This window comes from Cetorhinus maximus, chromosome 4, assembly GCF_964194155.1.
Source record: "Cetorhinus maximus chromosome 4, sCetMax3.hap1.1, whole genome shotgun sequence".
NCBI classification, from domain to species: domain Eukaryota; kingdom Metazoa; phylum Chordata; class Chondrichthyes; order Lamniformes; family Cetorhinidae; genus Cetorhinus; species Cetorhinus maximus.
In genome coordinates this window covers 84,573,487-84,592,377 of record NC_135882.1, presented here as the reverse complement: position 1 = coordinate 84,592,377, position 18,891 = coordinate 84,573,487, and the positions used below count along the sequence as shown (strand labels likewise).

Sequence of the window (18,891 nt, the reverse complement as noted above, 5' to 3'; positions counted from 1 at the left end):
CGTGCTTGTTTTTAGTGATTGGTGTACACCCAGGTCCCTTTGTACATCAACATTTTCCAATCTATCACCATTTAAATAATACACTGCCATTCTGTTTTTCCTACTGCAGTGGTTGGAAATATTACATTTGGTTCCCTCATCCAAATGTCATGACTCACTGAGGATAGTGCACTGTAATATCAAGCCCCACTGTTCCCCGAGCCACGACATGTGTGAAAATTTTGACCAAACCACCAGATTGTCCCAATTCTATCTAACTGTTTAATTTAGATAAACAGAATGCAAGCACCAGGTTTGTAAATTTAATAAGTAAAGAACTGCTTGTTGAACAAACTGTCATTGACCAGTGGCAAAAGAAAGAAATATGAACTGCTAACTTCTAACACTATAATTTAAACTCTACCCCCTTCTTAAATCCCTATATACACACACACACAAGACACAGATTTTAAGGGTGGGATAAAACAGTTCAATAGCACCAATCCAGACTACAGGATTCGATGAGTTGATTTTGATTGATGTCTTCCAAATTCCTTTCAATTCTTGTTGATGACACGAGGTGGTCTTCCAGCACTTCCAGTATTTAGTTCACTGGTTGAGAACTTGCTTTTCAATGTCTCTAACAGTGGTTTTCCTCTTTTCCTTTTTACAGGAGATTCCTCAGAGAGAGAGAGAGCAAGTTATAGAGAAATGAGAAGAAAAAGCCAGATAACTTATCATGGAATTACTGGAATCTTCCACACACAGGAGAGAGAGGTTTTCGGTATGGTTCCTTTCAGGCTAGGAGCTATTCAGCTGCACTGCTTCTCACACAAAGCCTGGTCACCTGGTCAGGAGCCAATTAAAATGCTGTTGTCAGGCAGCTCCCTTGGTCCAGGACTCCTTTCTGGCACCAACCTGTCTTCTATAGCATACTCTGTTCCAGGACTGCATTGTTGTATATATCTCTCATCCTGTTCCAGTGGATGTGTCTTTCAACCTGCAGCCACTGTAATTTTAACACACAGTCCAACAGAAAATAAAAATATATGTTCCCTACACAAATCATTGATATATATTGTGAATAGCTGGAGCCTCAAGCACTGATACCTGCGGTACCATTCTATTCACTGCCTGCCACTCCGAAAAAGAACCATTTATTCCTACTGTCTGTCTCCTGTCTGTCAACCAATTCTCAATCCATGCCAACATATCACCTCCTATCCCACGTGCTTTAATTATACACAGTAACCTCGTATGTGGGACTTTATCAAAAGCTTTTTGAAAATCCAAATACACGACATCCACTGGTCCTCCCTTATCTATTCTTCTAGTTACATTCTCAAAAAACACCAACAGGTTTCTTAAACATGATTTCCCTTTTATAAATTCATGCTGACTTTGTCTAATCCCATTGATATTTTCAAAGTGTCCTGTTATCACATCCTTTATAACAGACTCTAGCATTTTCTCTACTGCTGACGTTAGGCTAACTGGTTTGTAATTCCCTTTTTTCTCCCTCCCTCTTTTTTTTAAAGAGTGGGTTACATTTGTCACGCTCGAACCTGCTGGGACTGTTCTTCCGTTTCGTACTTAAGGGACCTACATTTGCCTTCACTAATCTTTTTCTTTACCTACTTATAGAAAATTTAGTTTGTTTTTATGTTCCTTGCAACTTTAATCTTGGACTCTTATTTTTCCCCACTTAATCAATCTCTTGGTCCTTCTTTGCTGAATTCTAAACTGCTCCCAATCCTCAGGCTTGCTACTTTTTCGAGCAACTTTATATGACTCCTCTTTGGATCTAATACTATCCTTAATTTCCTTTGTTAGCCATGGTTGCGCCACTTTACCTGTTGTATTTTTCCGTCAGAAAGGAATGTATAACTGTTGCAATGCATACATTCCTTCCTTAAATATTAGACATAGCCTTTTACTGAAGTTCCCCAATCCATCGTAGCCAAATCACCCATCATACCTTCATAGTTTCCTTTGTTTAGATTTAAGACCCTCATTTCAGATTGGACTACTTCATTTCCATCCTAATGAATAAGTCTATCCCTCTTCCCTGAAGGACCCTGCACAACAAGATTATTAATTAACCCCTTCTCATTGCACAATACCAAATCTAGGATAGCCTGTTCCCTAGTTGGTTCCTCAACGTACTGGTCTAAAAAACCATCTCATACGCGCTCCAGGAATTCATCAGTCTTGGTCACCCAGCAGCCATGTCTCTGTAATTGCAATCATATTGTACCCATTCACATCTAATTGTGCTGTTAATTTGTCTACCTTATTGCGAATGCTCCATGCATTCAGACACAGTGCCTTTAGATCTGTCTCTTTAACATTTTTACACAGTATTATTGCTAATTTGTTTGCCTAGTCTATATGCAAATTAGTCACTCGTGATTACTGTAGCACCCTTGTTACATGCATCTCTAATTTCCTGTTTAATGCCATCCCCTACCTTACCACTACTGTTTGGAGGCCTATAGACAACTCTCACTAATGTTTTCTGCCCCTTGTTGCTTCTTACCTCCAACCAGACTCATTCCACATCTAGATTTCCTGAGTCAATATTCCTTCTCACTATTGCACTGATTTGATCCTTAACTAACAATGCCATCCCACCTCTTTTCCCTTCTTGCCTGTTCTTCCTAAATATTGAATACCCTTGGATATTCAGTTTCAGGTCTTGATCACCCTGCAGCCATGTCTCCATAATTACAATCATATTATACCTGTTCACATCTATTTGTGCTGTTAATTTGTCTACCTTATGGCAAAAGCTCCGTGCATTCAGACACAGTGTCTTTAGATCTGTCTTTTTAACATTTTTACACACCTTTTTTGTACTATAGCCCTTTTTGCTATTAGCCCTTGTTTCCTCTGCCTTCCACTTTAGTTTTCTACTTTTCTGTCCTTCATTTCTATCTTTGTTTCCCACTCTTGTGTCTCCCTGCTCAGGTTCCCATCCCCCTGTCACTCCAGTTTAAACTCTCCCCCACAGCATCAGCGAATAACCCTGTAAGGACACCTGGTTCTGCTGGGGTGCAATCCGTCCAGCTTGTCCAGTTTTCCCAGATTCAGTCCCAATGCCTCAGGAATCTAAATCTCTCCCTTCTACACCATCTCTCCAGCCATGCATTCATCTGGTCTATTGTCCTATTCCTGATCTCACCAGCATGTAGCACTGGGAGTAATCTTGAGATTACTACCTTGGAAGTCCTACTTTTTAAATTTATTTCCTAGCTCCCTATATTCTGCTCATAGGACCTCATCCCTCTTTTTACCTATGTTGTTGGTATTGATATGGACTGCGACTTCTGGCTGTTCACCTTCCCCCTTCAGAATGTCCTACAGCCACTCAGTGACATACTTGACCCTGGCACCAGGGGGAAAACAAACCATCCTGGTGTCACGTCTGTGGCTGCAGAAACATCGAACTGTTTCCTTAACAATAGAATCCCCTATTGCTCTCTTTCCCTCCAGCACCGTGCAGCTGAGCCACTTGTGGTGCCATGGACTTGGCTCTTGCTGTATTCTCCTGAGAAACCATCTCCCCCAGCAGTATCCAAAATGGAAAATCTGTTAGAGAGGGAGATGGACTCATGGGAGACCTGCACTACCTGCCTGGTGCTTTTACTCTGTCCGGTGGTTACCTATTCCTTTTCTGCCTGTGCAATCTTTACCTGCATGCGACCACTTCACTGTACGTGCTATCCACGAAGATCTCAGGCTTGCAGATGCTCCAGTGACTCCAGCCACAGTTCCAGCTCTGAAACGCTGATTTCGAGTAGCTACAGATGGAGCCACTTCCTCCACGTGGTTGCCCTGGACACTGGAAGCATCCCTGACTTCCCACATCGCACAGGATGAGCATTCCACTTGACCGAGTTGCCCTGCATTGACTTACCCTTAAGTTATTCCCTTAAATATTACTTCTTCTAGTTTAAAGAAAATTAAATATATACTAGGGACCTTACTTTACTTCTTATACTATAAATACTACCTAATCTAAATTAATCTTATTATGGAGACAGCCTTGCAGTTACCAATAAATTGTACCAGTATTAAACGTTAAGTAAGCAAAACAAGTAAGTAAAATACTTACCAACCAATCACGTACCTAGTTCCCTATGACGTCACACATGATTTTCTACAAATCTGGTCAGTCCACACCAGGAGCAGCAGCCGGGGCTCTTCTTCCTCACTGGTTCTGCTCGCAGTCTCACTCTTTCTCGCATTTTTTTATCCTCCCAGCTCCGCTCGCAGTATCCCTCTTTCTCACGTCCTTTTATCCTCCCAGCTGCACTCGCAGTCTCGCTCTTTCTCACGCTGTTTTATCCTCCCAGCTCCACTCGCAGTCTCGCTCTTTCTCACGCCCTTTTATCCTCCCAGCTCCGCTCGCAGTCTCGCTCTTTCTTACGCTGTTTCCTCCTCCCAGCTCCGCTCGCAGTCTCGCTCTTTCTCACGCCCTTTTATCCTCCCAGCTCCGCTCCCAGTCTCGCTCTTTCTCATGCCCTTTTATCCTCCCAGCTCCGCTCGCAGTCTCGCTCTTTCTTACGCTGTTTTCTTCTCCCAGCTCTGCTCGCAGTCTCGCTCTTTCTTACGGTCTTTTATCCTTCTGGCTCTGCTCTCACTATCACCTCACTCCTAAGCTTGCCCTGTTGCCTCCTATCTTTTCCTGATCCTGGCGAGTAGCCTCCAATGCTCGGTTTTTGCACTCATCTTCCCTACAGCTGTTGTTCACCACTAAAATCGGCCAAGCAGCTGACCAACTGCATCAAAATTAGTCCCAGAGCTTAAAATTGGCTGGATCTCTGACTAGGAGGGGATTGAGTGATTGCCTTCCATTCCCTCAATCCCCCAACATCCATCTTCCTACTGAGGCGGTTAAAAATGGCCCATCTATGTAGTTTATCATTCCCCATCCTTGCATCGTATTTGAACATGCCACCCACATTGTTGTAAAACCGCTTAAGAAATAAACATTTTCCAATGGAAATGATTGATCCAATGCTCTTTAAATAAACTCTAAATAAGTGTGCTATAGTGACCCCCTTTGAGATATTGACAGATAGACAAACCAAGTTATTCATTCATCCATTTTCTACAACATAGCGGAGGTTATACTGGAGGGAACCCACAGCCTTCTGATCCCAAGCAAGAATGCTATCAGCTGAGCCAAGCTGACGCTAGCTCCCCAAATGATGTCAAAATAGCTGAGCGAGATTAAGTAATGGGGTTTTAGGAGACTTGTTCCTTAATCAACAAAGCAAATAAAATATTGAATTGTCACCTAAATGTTAAATTGCACAGTGCTTTGGTAAGACCACATCCTGAGTGCCATGATAAATGCAAAATACTTCGGATGCTGGAAATCTGAAACAAAAACAAAAATAGTTGGAAAAACTTAGCAGGTCTAACAGCATTGATGAAGAGTCATACGGACTCGAAACATTAACTGTATTCCTCTCCGCAGATGCTATCAGGCCTACTGAGTTTTTCCAGCTACTTTTATTTTTGCCTTCAGTGCCATGTCCAGTTTTGATCATCAAAACAAAAATAAGATATTCAAGCCCTAGAGGTAATGCAGTAAAGAGACATATGGGCTGATCCCTGGCACCAAGGATCATGATTATGAAACAAAACCTGAGAAGTCTGAAGAGTTTTTCACCTTGAAAGGAGATAATTTCTGATTAAGTCATAAAAGATATAGAAAAGGTAAATCTAGAACACTTCTCCAAATCTAATGGTCCAGAACAATGAGCACAGGGCTGAACCAGTAAAAGAAAAAGATAGGAATAATTTTGGCAAATTTTTGGCCCACAAGAAAAAAGACCGAATCTACTGCTAGATAAATATCTGGGTAAGATGATGGTGTTAACATTTCTGTCGATATTAGTGGATGCTGTGATGGGGGAGCGTTGCATGTTCTGGGTGAATGGACTGGAATTATTTAGCTATTAATTTAAATGACCTTCCTCGAACGTAGCTGAGCAAGATGGATGGCTGAGGCTTGCATTGCGGATGGTCTATTTGAAGAGAGAATGGCAGAAAGGGATCTGAAACAGATATGCTGAAAAGTGAACTGGAGATGCAGACCGTCAAGAAAGAAATGATGGTTTAAAGGTTTAATGAGGGTGGAGCAGCCTTGGAGACACATTCTAAACAATTATATTTACATATTCTACAGATATTCAAACCACAGGACAGTACTCAAATGGTTAAACATGGGGACATCAGCTCTGACTTTACTGCAGCAGCTTCCCCTGTGCAAAAATCAGGGCTCATATTGAGGGCAGAATTTAATGTTGGAGACAGGGGACTTGCCCACCAGCTAGAGAACCAGCAGGAGCCCCGCATTGCAGCCCTCGAGGAAAGCCTGCTGGTATTAAGTGCCCATTACTGGCCAGCAGCAGGCCTTCCCAGGAGTTAGGACCCCAGGGGTAGGAATCATGCACTCCATTTCCCATCAGCATCACTGGCAATGCACCCACCAGGGGCCTAGGATTGACAAGGAACCCAGGCCACAGGTGAGTGAGGGTAAGTTGGGGGGGCGGGGTGGGGGGGGGGAGCTGTGGTGAGGGAAGTCGTAAGAAAGAGCAGACCATCCACAAGCCTTCCTGCCCCAGACTTAATTGGGCAGAGGAGGGAATGTGGCGGGGTCCCTACCCTCCCGGGGTCCCCCACCCTCCCGGGATCCCCACCCTCCCAATTAAATGACCCTTGTCTCCAAGCTCACCACCAAAAGTGCATTAAATTCCACACTGTATATGCAGTTTACAGGGAAGTCCATCCCTACCTTATGGGTACAACCCTTGCTCCAGCAGATTCTAGATATTTTACGTATGATGCCGCAATGTAGCTGCTGCCAGATTTTGCCAAATGACTTGATGCTTTCTGAGCCAGAATACCTAAAACAAGGAAGAAAGTTCAACCTCAGTAAACATTAAGTAAACATATGTCATTAAATGTCAAAAACAAAATATTATTCATGTTGGAAATCTGAAATAAAAACAGAAAATGCTGCAAAACACTCAGCCTGTGATGAGAGAAACAGTTAACGGGTATAATTTTCCCACAATGAGACTATGTGCCGTAGCAGGCAGTTTCGGCAGCACCCAGCCCGCTGTCCATGACTCAGCAGCTCACACCCGATTCTGCGCTTGGAGCCTCATTAATTATGCAAAGGCGCATATCGGGTCCGAAACATCTGACGGGTTGGGAGTTGGTTCATGCGGCCGTCGTCAGCTGGTGGGTTGGCAGGTCCGGTCGCCATTTTTAAAGGCCGGTCCAACACACAAGCTCACTCTCTCCAGCCCATCAGAGATGTCTGGCAGCCAGAAAAGGAAGGTCGAGAGCCTGAACAGGAAGGCAGCGCCCCGCTTCACCCACCAAGCCTTGATCAGAGAGGTGCAGGCACACGCTCTATCCCAGGGATGGCTGCAGGAAGCACAGCAGCCTCACCTCTCTGGCCTGGGAGACAGTTGTGGAGCAGGTCAGCGCGGCTGGCACCCACGCCCAGAGTGATACCCAGTGCAGGAAGAGGATGAATGATCTCATCTACTCCGCCAGGGTAAGTCATCCTTCAACTCCCTCCAATATCAAACTCTCATCATGGCATCATACACTCATGGCTACTCTCTTCTGGGATCTCACGCAACTATTTGTGGGGGACACACATCAACACTCATTCACTCACCGAGACTTTCACATCACCACCTTCCCATCTATAATGTTGCGCACACTCCATCTTCTGGCCCTTCTGGGGAGGGCTCACCACACACAAGGGACATGCATCTTACTCAATCTCTGCACCATCCCTTCTCATCATATGCCTTTCTTCCTTCTTCATACAGGCCAAGCTGGCACACAATAGGCACGAGAGATCACAGATCATTGCCCTCACTAAATTTGAGGAGGCTGCAGCCGAGCTGGCTGGGGAGGACAGGGATGGCTCCTGTGGGGACGGGGAGATCAGCCTCTTCCACCAACCCAGTACAGACCACAGCTTCACCAAATCCTGACAATCACAGTGAGTCACATGCAGTCTTATATAGCTCATGCTCATTAACTGAAACTCCATTTTCTATTTTCTAACCATCAGTAGATCAAGGCCCCCAAGCCAATTGAGCATTAGTGTGAGCCCCCAGGCCATGGCCGAAGAGGAAACTCCGGAAGAACCGTCCCGGCACTCACACGCACCCTCCGCCAGCTCAGAGACACACACATCGGTGGGACACAGCTGTAGATTAGGCTCGGGCTCACTTTCTGGGGAACATCTCACTCACATGTCCCCACAGCAGTCGGAGGCAGGGACAGCCCAGGTCTCCGGCACTCGTGGGGCTACTGGAGACCAGCCACCTGCTCGGTCCAAGTCAGATGATGAGCCTCTGGAAGCAGCTGCCAAATCTATGCTGAAGATACAACGACAGGCGGTGGAACATCAGGCAGAGATTCAACAGTCACTCAGCAGACTAGAGCAAAAGTCTGGAGGAGTCCATCCCCATGTTCTGTTTGATGTCGTGGCTCCAACATGCGAGCGCCTAGAGGTCTCCTTGGTCCAGCGGGTCTTGCCGGATTTGTGTTCAGCCCTGCACTCCATGACCACATATCCTGGTGGGCACCATCAGAATGTAGGCGACATGGGGACGAGGTACCTTGATCCCCCATCTCCTGCAGGAGTCAGGGTGGGGCCTTCAGCACCCACAGGGAGGATAAACGTCAGCCGGACACCCCGGGGGCCTCCTCTCAGGACACTCCAAGGGTGTGCAGCCGCTTACAGCCCCCTCTGCCTGTGACCCCATCCACTCCAGCTTCTCAGGCCACCAAGGATGCTTCTGCCCCTGACCAGGTGACCTTCATCTGGCTGGGGCCCCCCAGGCCACGGGTCACCAGGGGACATCTGCCATGGTCATCGCAGGCATCAGGATGTAGCAGTCAGCAGGCTGCCTCAACCTCTGCTGCAGATGCTGGAGCTGCACCCAGGCTTAGCACTTGAGTTAGTAAAGTTAAGAAAAGCTGATGTCACTTTTGGGTCACATTATGATTTTGTACTTTGGAATCCTCTTATTCTGAGATTTAGCCTTCCTCCCACTCAGTGATAGTGTCCCACTGTGAGATTACCATTCTTGTGATGTCAACCTCAATTGAACGAGTCTCTGCACCCTAGTGTGATGTCAGGGAGAAGTGGTTAAATCTTTTTAAGTATTTTAAATCTTTATTGGAAATGTGCGATGTAAGCGTTTCTAACCTTCTTCCTCAAGGAACACCATTGAGTGAGGGCAGCTCATCAGCATTGATATTCTAGCGGCATGTTTGTCTCCTTAGTGATAATGGCAGAAGAAAAGACATGTATGGGATGAGGAGATCCCTAGACATGTCCACATCTCAGTGGCAGCAGTGTTTGCATCATTAGATGGCGGCGAAAACCTCAAGTCTTCTCTCGCATCGATCTTGTTCCTAAGTGGGCTCTCAGTTCCCAGCTCACTCACAGGGCCCTACAGACCAAAGCCAAGATCATGGCCTGGAGATTCATGAGGCAAGTGTGACTGCGGGGCTCGTTCTTGCTACAAGTGGCTGGATATCCCCTGAGTTGAAAGAAAATGGCATTGAGGGCTAGGAGAGATGTGGCCATATTCCCTCACTTTTCTTTAATCTTCCTGGAACCTGTCAGCAATTAGCATATCGTGGGCACATCTCCTACGTCTTCCTTCCTCCACGGCGTGATCGCACTCACACTGACCCTCAGCAGCCGCTTGAGGTTCCTGGGCCTCCAGATCTTCATCCTCCGATGAGCTCTCATCCTCCTCCAGTTCATCCTCTGGCAGGGGGTGACCTCTTTGCATTGCCAGGCTGTGAAGGGCGCAACACACTGTGATGATGCGGGAAACCCTGTCGGGAGTGTATTGAAGTCAGCCATCTGAGCGTCCAAGCATCTGAAATGCATCTTTAGAAATGCCATGGTCTGCATTATAAAAGAGCATGTGGAGTTGTGAGCAGCGTTGTACCTCTCCTCGGAACAACTCTGAGGGCGACGCACTGATGTCATCAGCCAGCACTTCAGTGGTACCCCTCATCCTCAAGTAGCCAACCCTGCAGGTGTAATGGCCCCTTGGAAATCTCAGGCACCTGTGAGTGACTCAGGATGTAGGAGACATGGCAACTCCCAGGGTGCTATGCACAAACGTGCAGTATGTGCTTCCGGTGCTCACACACCAGTTGTACGTTGATGGAATGATAGCCGTTGCGGTTTATAAACATTAGGGCCTGCTACCATGGAGCTTGTTTAGCCACATGGGTATAGTCCATTGCTCACTGCACTCTTGGGAAGCCTGAGACAGTGAATCTCGCAGCCTGGCTATCTTCGTCCAAAGCAAACCTGACATAATGATGGGCCTGCCTGTAAAGCGCATCTGTGACCTCCTTTATGCATCAATGTGTTGCAGACTGAGAGATGCCACACAGGTCGCCTGTTGATCCTTGGAAAGAACCAGAGCCCAAGAAATTGAGTGCTGTGGTCACCTTCAAAGCCACTGGCAGAGGATACACTCCGACTCCACGTGGTGTCAGGTCTTTATGAAGAATGTGGCATATGTGATGTACCAGATCTCGGGACAAGGGCAGACGTGCACGGCATTGCCTCTCACTCATTTGTAAATAGGAGACTCTTGGACGATAAACCCTGGGCCTGGTGAGTCGCCCCATTGTCTGGGTCTCTCCTCCTGACCCTCCTGTTCATGCTGTGGCTCCGCTTGATCATGTCCCTCCTGCTGGAGCTGCACGCAGAGTCGCCTCTCCCTCTTACGCCTCCTCCATTACATTAAGACCCTGACAAAGGCAGCATTGAACCCTGGATCCACGTCTGCTTTTGCCTTCTCTCTGAAAGGAAACATTGAAGACACTAATTATTCAAGGGGCAAGAAAGTGAAGCTCAGAAGATGACACATTTGGAAACTGTAAGGTTATATAGGTTTTCTTGCCCTATCTGCATGGTGGCTGATGCTGCCTTGTCCCTCAGACACTAGGACACACATCGAGGTGGCCAAGATGGCATCGCAGATATGTAACATCTTGAGCCCTGCGTGGGATACTAAAGTTTAAATGAGATGAGTGACCCAACCTAGCTCTGTGCTCTAATCTCTGATGTGGCATATTTATAACCAATCAGTTGCTCATTGTTAATGAGTGGATGCCCTTTGGCCCATCAGGAGTTTCACACCTAGTGAATATGTAACAGGCCTTCATTGATGGAATGCCATATATGATGCAGCTGTGCCTCCTTCACTATTGCCTGCATTCAAAAATTCTACATTCCTATGTGTTACTCTTGAGATGCAGTGACTGGGAAGTTCTGAGTAGCCCTTTAACAGTGCTAATGAAGCCATTGGCTTTAAGTGGCTTTCGTCACAAGGAGATCATCCTCCTTTCTTCCTAGGCAGACGCTGCAGCAAAAAGTGGTTAGAGGATGACCCCAGGAAGGCCCCCATCATGTTCACCCTTCCCTCTCACTGCCATTCCACAGCCTTCCCTCCCCATTGGCCCTATCGTGTTTGTCAACCCAACCCTCGCCTTACAGCCCACCCCCAGTTGAGGTGCTAGTCTCTGAAAATGGAGGCCTGCATGAGTACCACTGCACAGCGGTGTTCCTCGGGACAATGAAAGGAAAGAAAAGAAGCAATCCAACCCTACAGCCCCAACAGAGTGGTGTTCAGCGCAACAGGACTGGCGCAGCACTTTGGCAGGTATGTTCCACTCACCTCGAAGTTACCAGCACACTGAGGTCCAACTTGTGCACGCCACCTTTTTTCAAACGGATTTGAGGCCGACATAATTTTCTGCTGGCGTGACGGATGATTGGAAGATGTGGCAAGATTCCGGCGAGCAGCTGTTTTAATGGGCATTCATGACATGCTAATGAATGCAAATGGCATTCGCGCCATGAGTCGGCGACCCGCACAAACACACCGTCGGGGGAATTGCGATTTGTTTTTACAATGGCAGGTTTGCGACTTTTTGCCTCCCACTGGATTCTCCACTCCCGCCTGCCACAAAACCCGCCATGGACGGGCTGCGGAAATTCTGGCCAACATCTCAGGTCAACGGCTATCACAGATTCCAACGTAGGCTAGTTTATGCCAATTGTTTCCTGTCCAACGGGAAAAGGAGGCACTACTAGACCTGATGCTTGGGAATGAGGTGGGCCAAGTGGATCACGTGTCAGCAAGGGAACATTTAGGGGACAGTGATCATTGTATCATAACGTTTAAGTTGAATATGGACAAGGACAAGGAACAATTCAGAGTAAGAATAATTAACTGGGGGGAATTCAACTTCACTGGGGTGAGAATGGATCTGGCCATCTATTGTTACAACCAGGTGAGGAATCGAATGGCTCTCCTCTTTTCCCTCTTCTCATTTGATTGCAACAGGGTTTTTGTTTTAAAAAAGTTATACTTGGCAATTCAGTGTGTACTTAACTGCTTACATGCTGTGATTATAAAGGACAAGTCTTACAGGTTTTCTTGAGTATAACAAAGTAAGGGGTTAAAAACAAAAAGCTAAAAGCTACTGCGGATGCTGGAAATCCAAAACAAAAACAGAATTACCTGGAAAAACCCAGCAGGTCTGGCAGCATCGGTGGAGAAGAAATCAGTCAACGTTTCGAGTCTTCATGACCCTTCGGCAGAACTGAAGCATAGTTAGGAGAAAGATGAAATATAAGCTGGTTTAAGGTGGGGGGGCGGGGGGAGAGAGAGAAGTTGAGGGTGTGGTGATTGTGGAGATAAGCAAGCAGTGATAGGAGCAGATAATCAAAAGATGTTACAGACAAAAGGATCAAAGAGATGTTGAAGGTGCTAATTAAGAATGGAAGACAGGGCACTCAAGGTACAGCTCTAGTGGGGGTGGGGTGGAAAGACTAACAAAGTTTTAGTTTTAGATTTAAAAATAATGGAAATAGGTGGGAAAAGAAGAATCTATATAAATTATTGGGAAAAAAAAAGGGAGGGGGGAGAAACGGGGTGGGGATGGGGGGAGGGGGTGGGGTGGGGGGAGTTTAAGATCTAAAGTTGTTGAATTCAATATTCAGCCCGGAAGGCTGTAAAGTGCCTAGTCGGAAGATGAGGTGCTGTTCCTCCAGTTTGCGTTGGGCTTCACTGGAACAACGCAGCAAGCCATTAGTCAGTTCTTTACATTTAAAAAAATGGACCCGAGTAAAATATAAAAAATATGTTCTGACTTCTATGACACACACACACTTATGGAAACCACACACACACACAAATACAGCTTACAGAGTAGGAAAGGGTTGATTTGGCCAAATTAGAGTTCGTAAAAATAAAAGAAGTTCACAGTTCGTAGTTTGCTGCCTTGTCTGCTTCCATTTTCAAATATATATGACTGAGTTGATTGTTCCTCTGGAGAGACAGCTGTGGTGTTGAATTATTTCTTTTAAAAAATGTCTACCACAGAATGGAGTCACATTAGCAGACAGGGCTCAGCTTTTAGTTGGGAGGAGAAGTGGAAACTAAACTGTTGCTGATGTTCTTGAGTACATGCTTAAAAATACAGGAAGGTTAGCTGGTCACATGACTTCTCTCTACAGCTGCAGCAAAAATTGTATATTCCAATTATAGCTCAATTAGCTCATCTAGAGAGCTATCTTTAAAAAAAAATCAAGGCTTTTAGTCCTTCGAATGGTGTGTCTTCAGCTGTTGAATAATGTTGAAGGCTGCCATAGATGTCTTTGATAAGGTAAGAGTAGGGATGTTTACAATTCCCAGGGGGTATCACTGTTTATAATGAGTTTTGTAGGTTGGCTGTCTGTGGGATGTATGCTGGTGTAGATCAGATTCGACCATCTTCAACCATAGGTTGAAATTGCTTGTGTCAGATTTTTCGAAACAGCCTTAAAAAAGTCCAATTCCTGTTTCTAGCTTGAATTAAAAATCAATATTTGACATAAGCATGTTAAACCAAGCTTCTGGTTGCTTGCCATTTTAATTCATCGCCTTGTTCTCATATTTCTGTCCATGGCCTTCTGCAGTATTCTAGTAAAGCTCAACACAAGCTCGAAGAGCAGGACCTCATCTTCTGATTAGGCACTTTACAGACTTCCTGGCCTCAACACTGAGTTCAACAATTTCAGAGCCATGAACTCTGTCCCCCATTTTCTTTTCTATTTTCTCACCATGTGCCGCTTTGAATCTTGTTTTTCATGTTTTTGCTTTCAGACAAAGCTGTTTGTTATTTTTGACATTACACTCATTATGGACAAATGCTTTTTTCCTTTACTTCTTCCCCACACCATTCCCCCTGCAACCCCCACTCCTCTTGATCCACAGCAATGTGGTTGACTCTTAAATGGCCTGTAAAATGGCCTAACAAGCCACTCAGTTGTGTCAAACTACTACAAAGTCTATAAGGAATGGAAGCAAAAATAAAAGCAGAGAACTGCGGATGCTGGAAATCCAAAACAAAAACAAAAACAGAAATACCTGGAAAAACTCAGCAGGTCTGGCAGCATCGGTGGAGAAGAGCACAGTTGACGGTTCGAGTCCTCATGACCCTTCAACAGAACGAAGTAAAAATAGCAAAACCATCAACTGTGCTCTTCTCCACCGATGCTGCCAGACCTGCTGTGTTTTTCCAGGTATTTCTGTTTTTGTTTTTGTTCTATAAGGAATGGAACTGGATGGATCACTGGGCTTCAACTTAGGCACTAGAAACAACAACACAGCCCTGTTGACCTTGCAAAGTCCTTCTTACTAACATCTGGGGGCTTGTGCCAAATTCATAGAGCTCTCTCACAGGCTAGTCAAGCAACAGCCTGACATAATCATACTCACGGAATCATACCTTACAGGTCATGCCCCAGACATCACCATCACCATCCTCAGTATGTCCTGTGTCATGAAGCTATTAATGTATATAATATTTTGGAAAATATTTTTCTTTTAAGATAGAGGCTTGGTCTGCGGGTGTGTCTTAATTGGATTAAAGCCAGCTAGTCTGGGTGCTTTGATATGTACTAGTTTTGATATGTGAGAGAGATAATGTGCATTTGCATTTTTTGAATAGACTGTTCAAGAAGTAGGGTGAAAACTTGATGCCTTTCTGACAGCTACCAAGCAATATGTTTGTATTACTAATAAAATTGGTACAATGAATGGGGTTTCATTGTTAAAAGGTAAAGTTCAAAGACACTGGTTAGACAGTAAGAATTTGAATTCAATCAGTGGTGGTAGGTATAACTTCAGTGAATTCAACTCCTGAATTCATAGTGCCTCTTGTACTCATAAACCACTCACCAATTCCTAACCAATTGAGGAATTAGAAACATAATTTATCTCGGATGAGCCCCCAATTGTTATGACCGATGCAGTTGGTAAAGAGGAGTTATTTAAAAAGTTCAGTGAGGGTGTGCAGGCAGAGGCAATGTAAGATCAAAAGGCAGCTGCAAGCCTCTAACTGACCCCACAGTGAAAATAACCTAATTCTGAATTTGTAAGGTGAAAATGCTTTGCCTGGTGTTTGGTTAAGTCTATGTTGCTGTTGCCTCAATGGAGATTAGTTTGAGAATTTGTTAAAAATTATGAGTAGGAATTTGTAACCTGTGTACATATATTTTAACCTGTGTAAATTAATAAAATGTTTCATTTAGTTAATGTAAAACCTCGAGAACTAGTGTTCTGATTCCTGAATTTAGAGTCACATCTCAAACATAACACTTAAAATTATGGGTTGTGACAGTTGTCTAAAGTTTCCCTCTGGGATTTTTAATTAACTCCACTTTACCAACTGCATCGGTCATAACAATTGGGGGCTTGTCCGAGATAAACCTTTTTTTCCTCACCCTTTCAAATTGGAAAAGGATAAAAAGTGGGAAGGTGAAAGGAAGGCAGGTAGTCAGGGTACTCTTTGTCCTTTTGTCTGTGACATCTTTTGGTTATCTCCACCTATCACTGGCCCTCTATCCAGCTCTAACTGCCCCACCACTCGCCCCCCCCACCCCCCGGCACCCCCCTCCCCGCCCTTAAGGCAGCTTATATTTCACCTCTTTTCTATTTTTCCTTAATTCTGCTGAAGAGTCTTATGGACTCAAAACGTTAACTGTGTTCCTCTCCGCAGATACTGTCAGTCCTGCTGAGTTTTTCCAGGTATTTTTGTTTTAGATATCCAGCATCCGCAGTTTTTTGCTTTTTGCTTTAGTCAGGGAAGAGGAGTAGCTGGAAGTTCCCAGGAAGTTTTTCCTCAAAACAAAAAGGAAGGTGCTGGAGGTAGAAGTGACATTCGAAAATTGAGGTATTTTCATTGTAATAAAGTGGGGCACACAAAGTCAGTGTGTCGGAGGTTGCAGGAACAATCTGTAGGAATTATTGGGGTATAGAAAAGCTCGGAAGTAAAAGTACTGTGGGTTCTGAGGCTCAGGCACAGGAGAAACCAGTGGTTTGTGTACAGGTAAAACAGGGAGAATCAGCGAAAGGTAAAGGAGTGGGATTGTGTTCACAGTTTACTCAAGAGAATTCTGAGGAGCAGGTTGCAGAAATGTTTAAAGGCTTTGTATGTGAAGGGAAATCTTTCCATGTGTACAGGGTGGAGTAGGTAAAGATGTTAAAATTTTAAGTGACACAGGGGCCAGTCAATCCTTAATGTTGTGGGATAGTGATATTTGTTGTTCAGAGGGAGTGTTGCAGGAGAAGGTAATAATAAGTGGGGTTCATGGAGATGCTAAATCTATTCCGGTGTGGAAGGTAAATTTAAAGAGCAGATGAAAGCATGCTGAAGTTATAGTTAGAGTGGTGGAAAAATTGCCCATTGTAGGGGTTCAATTTATTCTGGGTAATAATATAGCTGAATTACAAATGTGGGTGATACCTATGGTAGTTGAGCAGCTGGTAGAAGTGTTTTCAACAGAAGTGCTACAGAAAGAATGTCCTGGGTTGTTTCCTGATTGTATTATAATAAGGTCAAAGGCTCATCGGGAAGAACAAAATAAACAAGATAAGCAGGCAGTTCAAAGGCAAGAAGATGATGTTGAAATCCAATTAGCTGGCATTGTATTTGATAACATTGTTCAGAAAGAAGGAATGCAGGACAGTTCAGTTGAAGCGTTTAACCCTAAGAGGTTAGTGGAGTTACAGAAAAATGATTTGCAATTAAAACAGTTATATCAGAAAGCTTATTCAGAAACTGAAGCAAAATGTATTCCAATAGGTTATTATCTTCGATGGAATATATTAATGAGAAAATGGAGGTCAGATTACATCTCAGCAAATGAAAGCTGGAGGGAGGTGCATCAGATTGTTATGCCATTAGGTCATAGAAATGAGATCCTGAGGATTGCTCATGAAGTTCCAATGGGGGACATTTAGGAATTAGGAAAACACAGGGAAAGATACAGAGGTGTTTTTTTGGCCAGGATTGCATAGGGATGTAGTCAAATTCTGTAGAACCTGTCATTTTTGTCAAGTAACAGGAAAATCACAAGCAGTGATTAAACCTGCACCTTTAATTCCAATACTAGCATTTGAAGAACCTTTTACCAGCATCTTTATGGATTGTGTAGCACCCCTCCCTAAGACTAAAAGTGAAAATCAGTATTTATTAACAATAATGGATGTGTCTATTAAGTTTCCTGAAGTGATTCCTTTAAGAAATATTACAACTACGAAGATTGCGGAGGAGTTAATTAAATGTTTCACAAGACTTAGTTTACCTAAGGCAATACAGTCAGATCAAGGGTCAAACTTCATGTCACAGCTGTTTAAGGAAGTAATGAACTGTTTGGGGATAAAACAGTTTAAGTCAAAAGCTTATCATCCGGGGTCACAAGGAGCTTTAGAAAGATGGCATCAAACTTTAAAAACTATGATAAGAGCATACTGTCAGAGTTATGCACAGGATTGGGATTTGTTATTTGCTATTAGAGACTCTCCTAATGCATCGACTGGTTTTAGCCCTTTTGAACTAGTTTATGGTCATGAGGTAAGGGGACCACTAAAATTGATTCAGGAGAAATTGGTGGGTCAAAATTCAGAAACTACTCTCCTGGATTAAGTATCAAATTTCAGGGAAAGATAGAACAGAGCATGTGAGTTGGCTAGGGAACATTTAAAGATATCACAGCAAGTGATGAAAGTGAAAGCAGATAAGGGGGCTAAAACCCACAGCTTTGTTTCTGGAGAGAAAGTATTCGTTTTGTTACCAGTACTAGGTGATTCATTAAATGCAAGATTTAGTAGGCCTTACAGGATTGAAAATAAATTGAATGAAGTAAATTATTGAATAAATACTCCAAACAGAAGAAAGAAATAGAGGGTGTGTCATGTAAATATGCTTAAAAAGTACTTTGACAGGGAAGAAGAACAAAAAGTTAGTGATCGTGGATGATGAGAAAGAGGTAGAGGTGCAGAACTCTGAAATTGATTTTCCTCTAATCAAATTGGATAATGAAGGGGTGCTTGAAAATTTAAATGCAATATTGAGTTACCTTCCAAGTAAGTGTCAAAGTGATTTGGAAAAGCTACTGGAGTCACACAAACCTATTTGTGGAAATAAGTTGGGAAAGACACATTTAGCTTTACATGATGTATGTATAGAATATCATCTTCAATAAGGCAACAACCTTATAAATTAAATCTGGCAAAGTTATCACAAGTACAAAAATAAATTGATTTCATGCTTCCAAAGTGATATCATTGAGTCTAGTTGCAGTAACTGGAGTTTGTCTATTGTATTGGTACCAAAACCAGATGGAACACAAAGACTGTGTATGGACTATCGAAAAGTAAATATGGCAACAAAAGCAGATTCATATCCCATACCACGGTTGGAGGATTGCATTGAGAAAGTGGGACAATTGAAATTTATCACAAATATTGACTTGCTAAAAGGATATTG

General features: G+C 44.0%; 1 protein-coding gene across 1 annotated transcript in view; it reads right to left on the bottom strand.

The window, feature by feature from the left end:
- The window catches only part of LOC144679732 (gamma-glutamyl hydrolase-like), a 68,835-nt gene that overhangs the window by 46,316 nt on the left and 3,628 nt on the right, over positions 1-18,891 (bottom strand). The window contains exon 2 of the mRNA XM_078540430.1: positions 6,791-6,902. Within this exon, the coding sequence (XP_078396556.1) occupies positions 6,791-6,902 (112 nt within the window). The remainder of the gene's footprint in view (positions 1-6,790; positions 6,903-18,891) is intronic.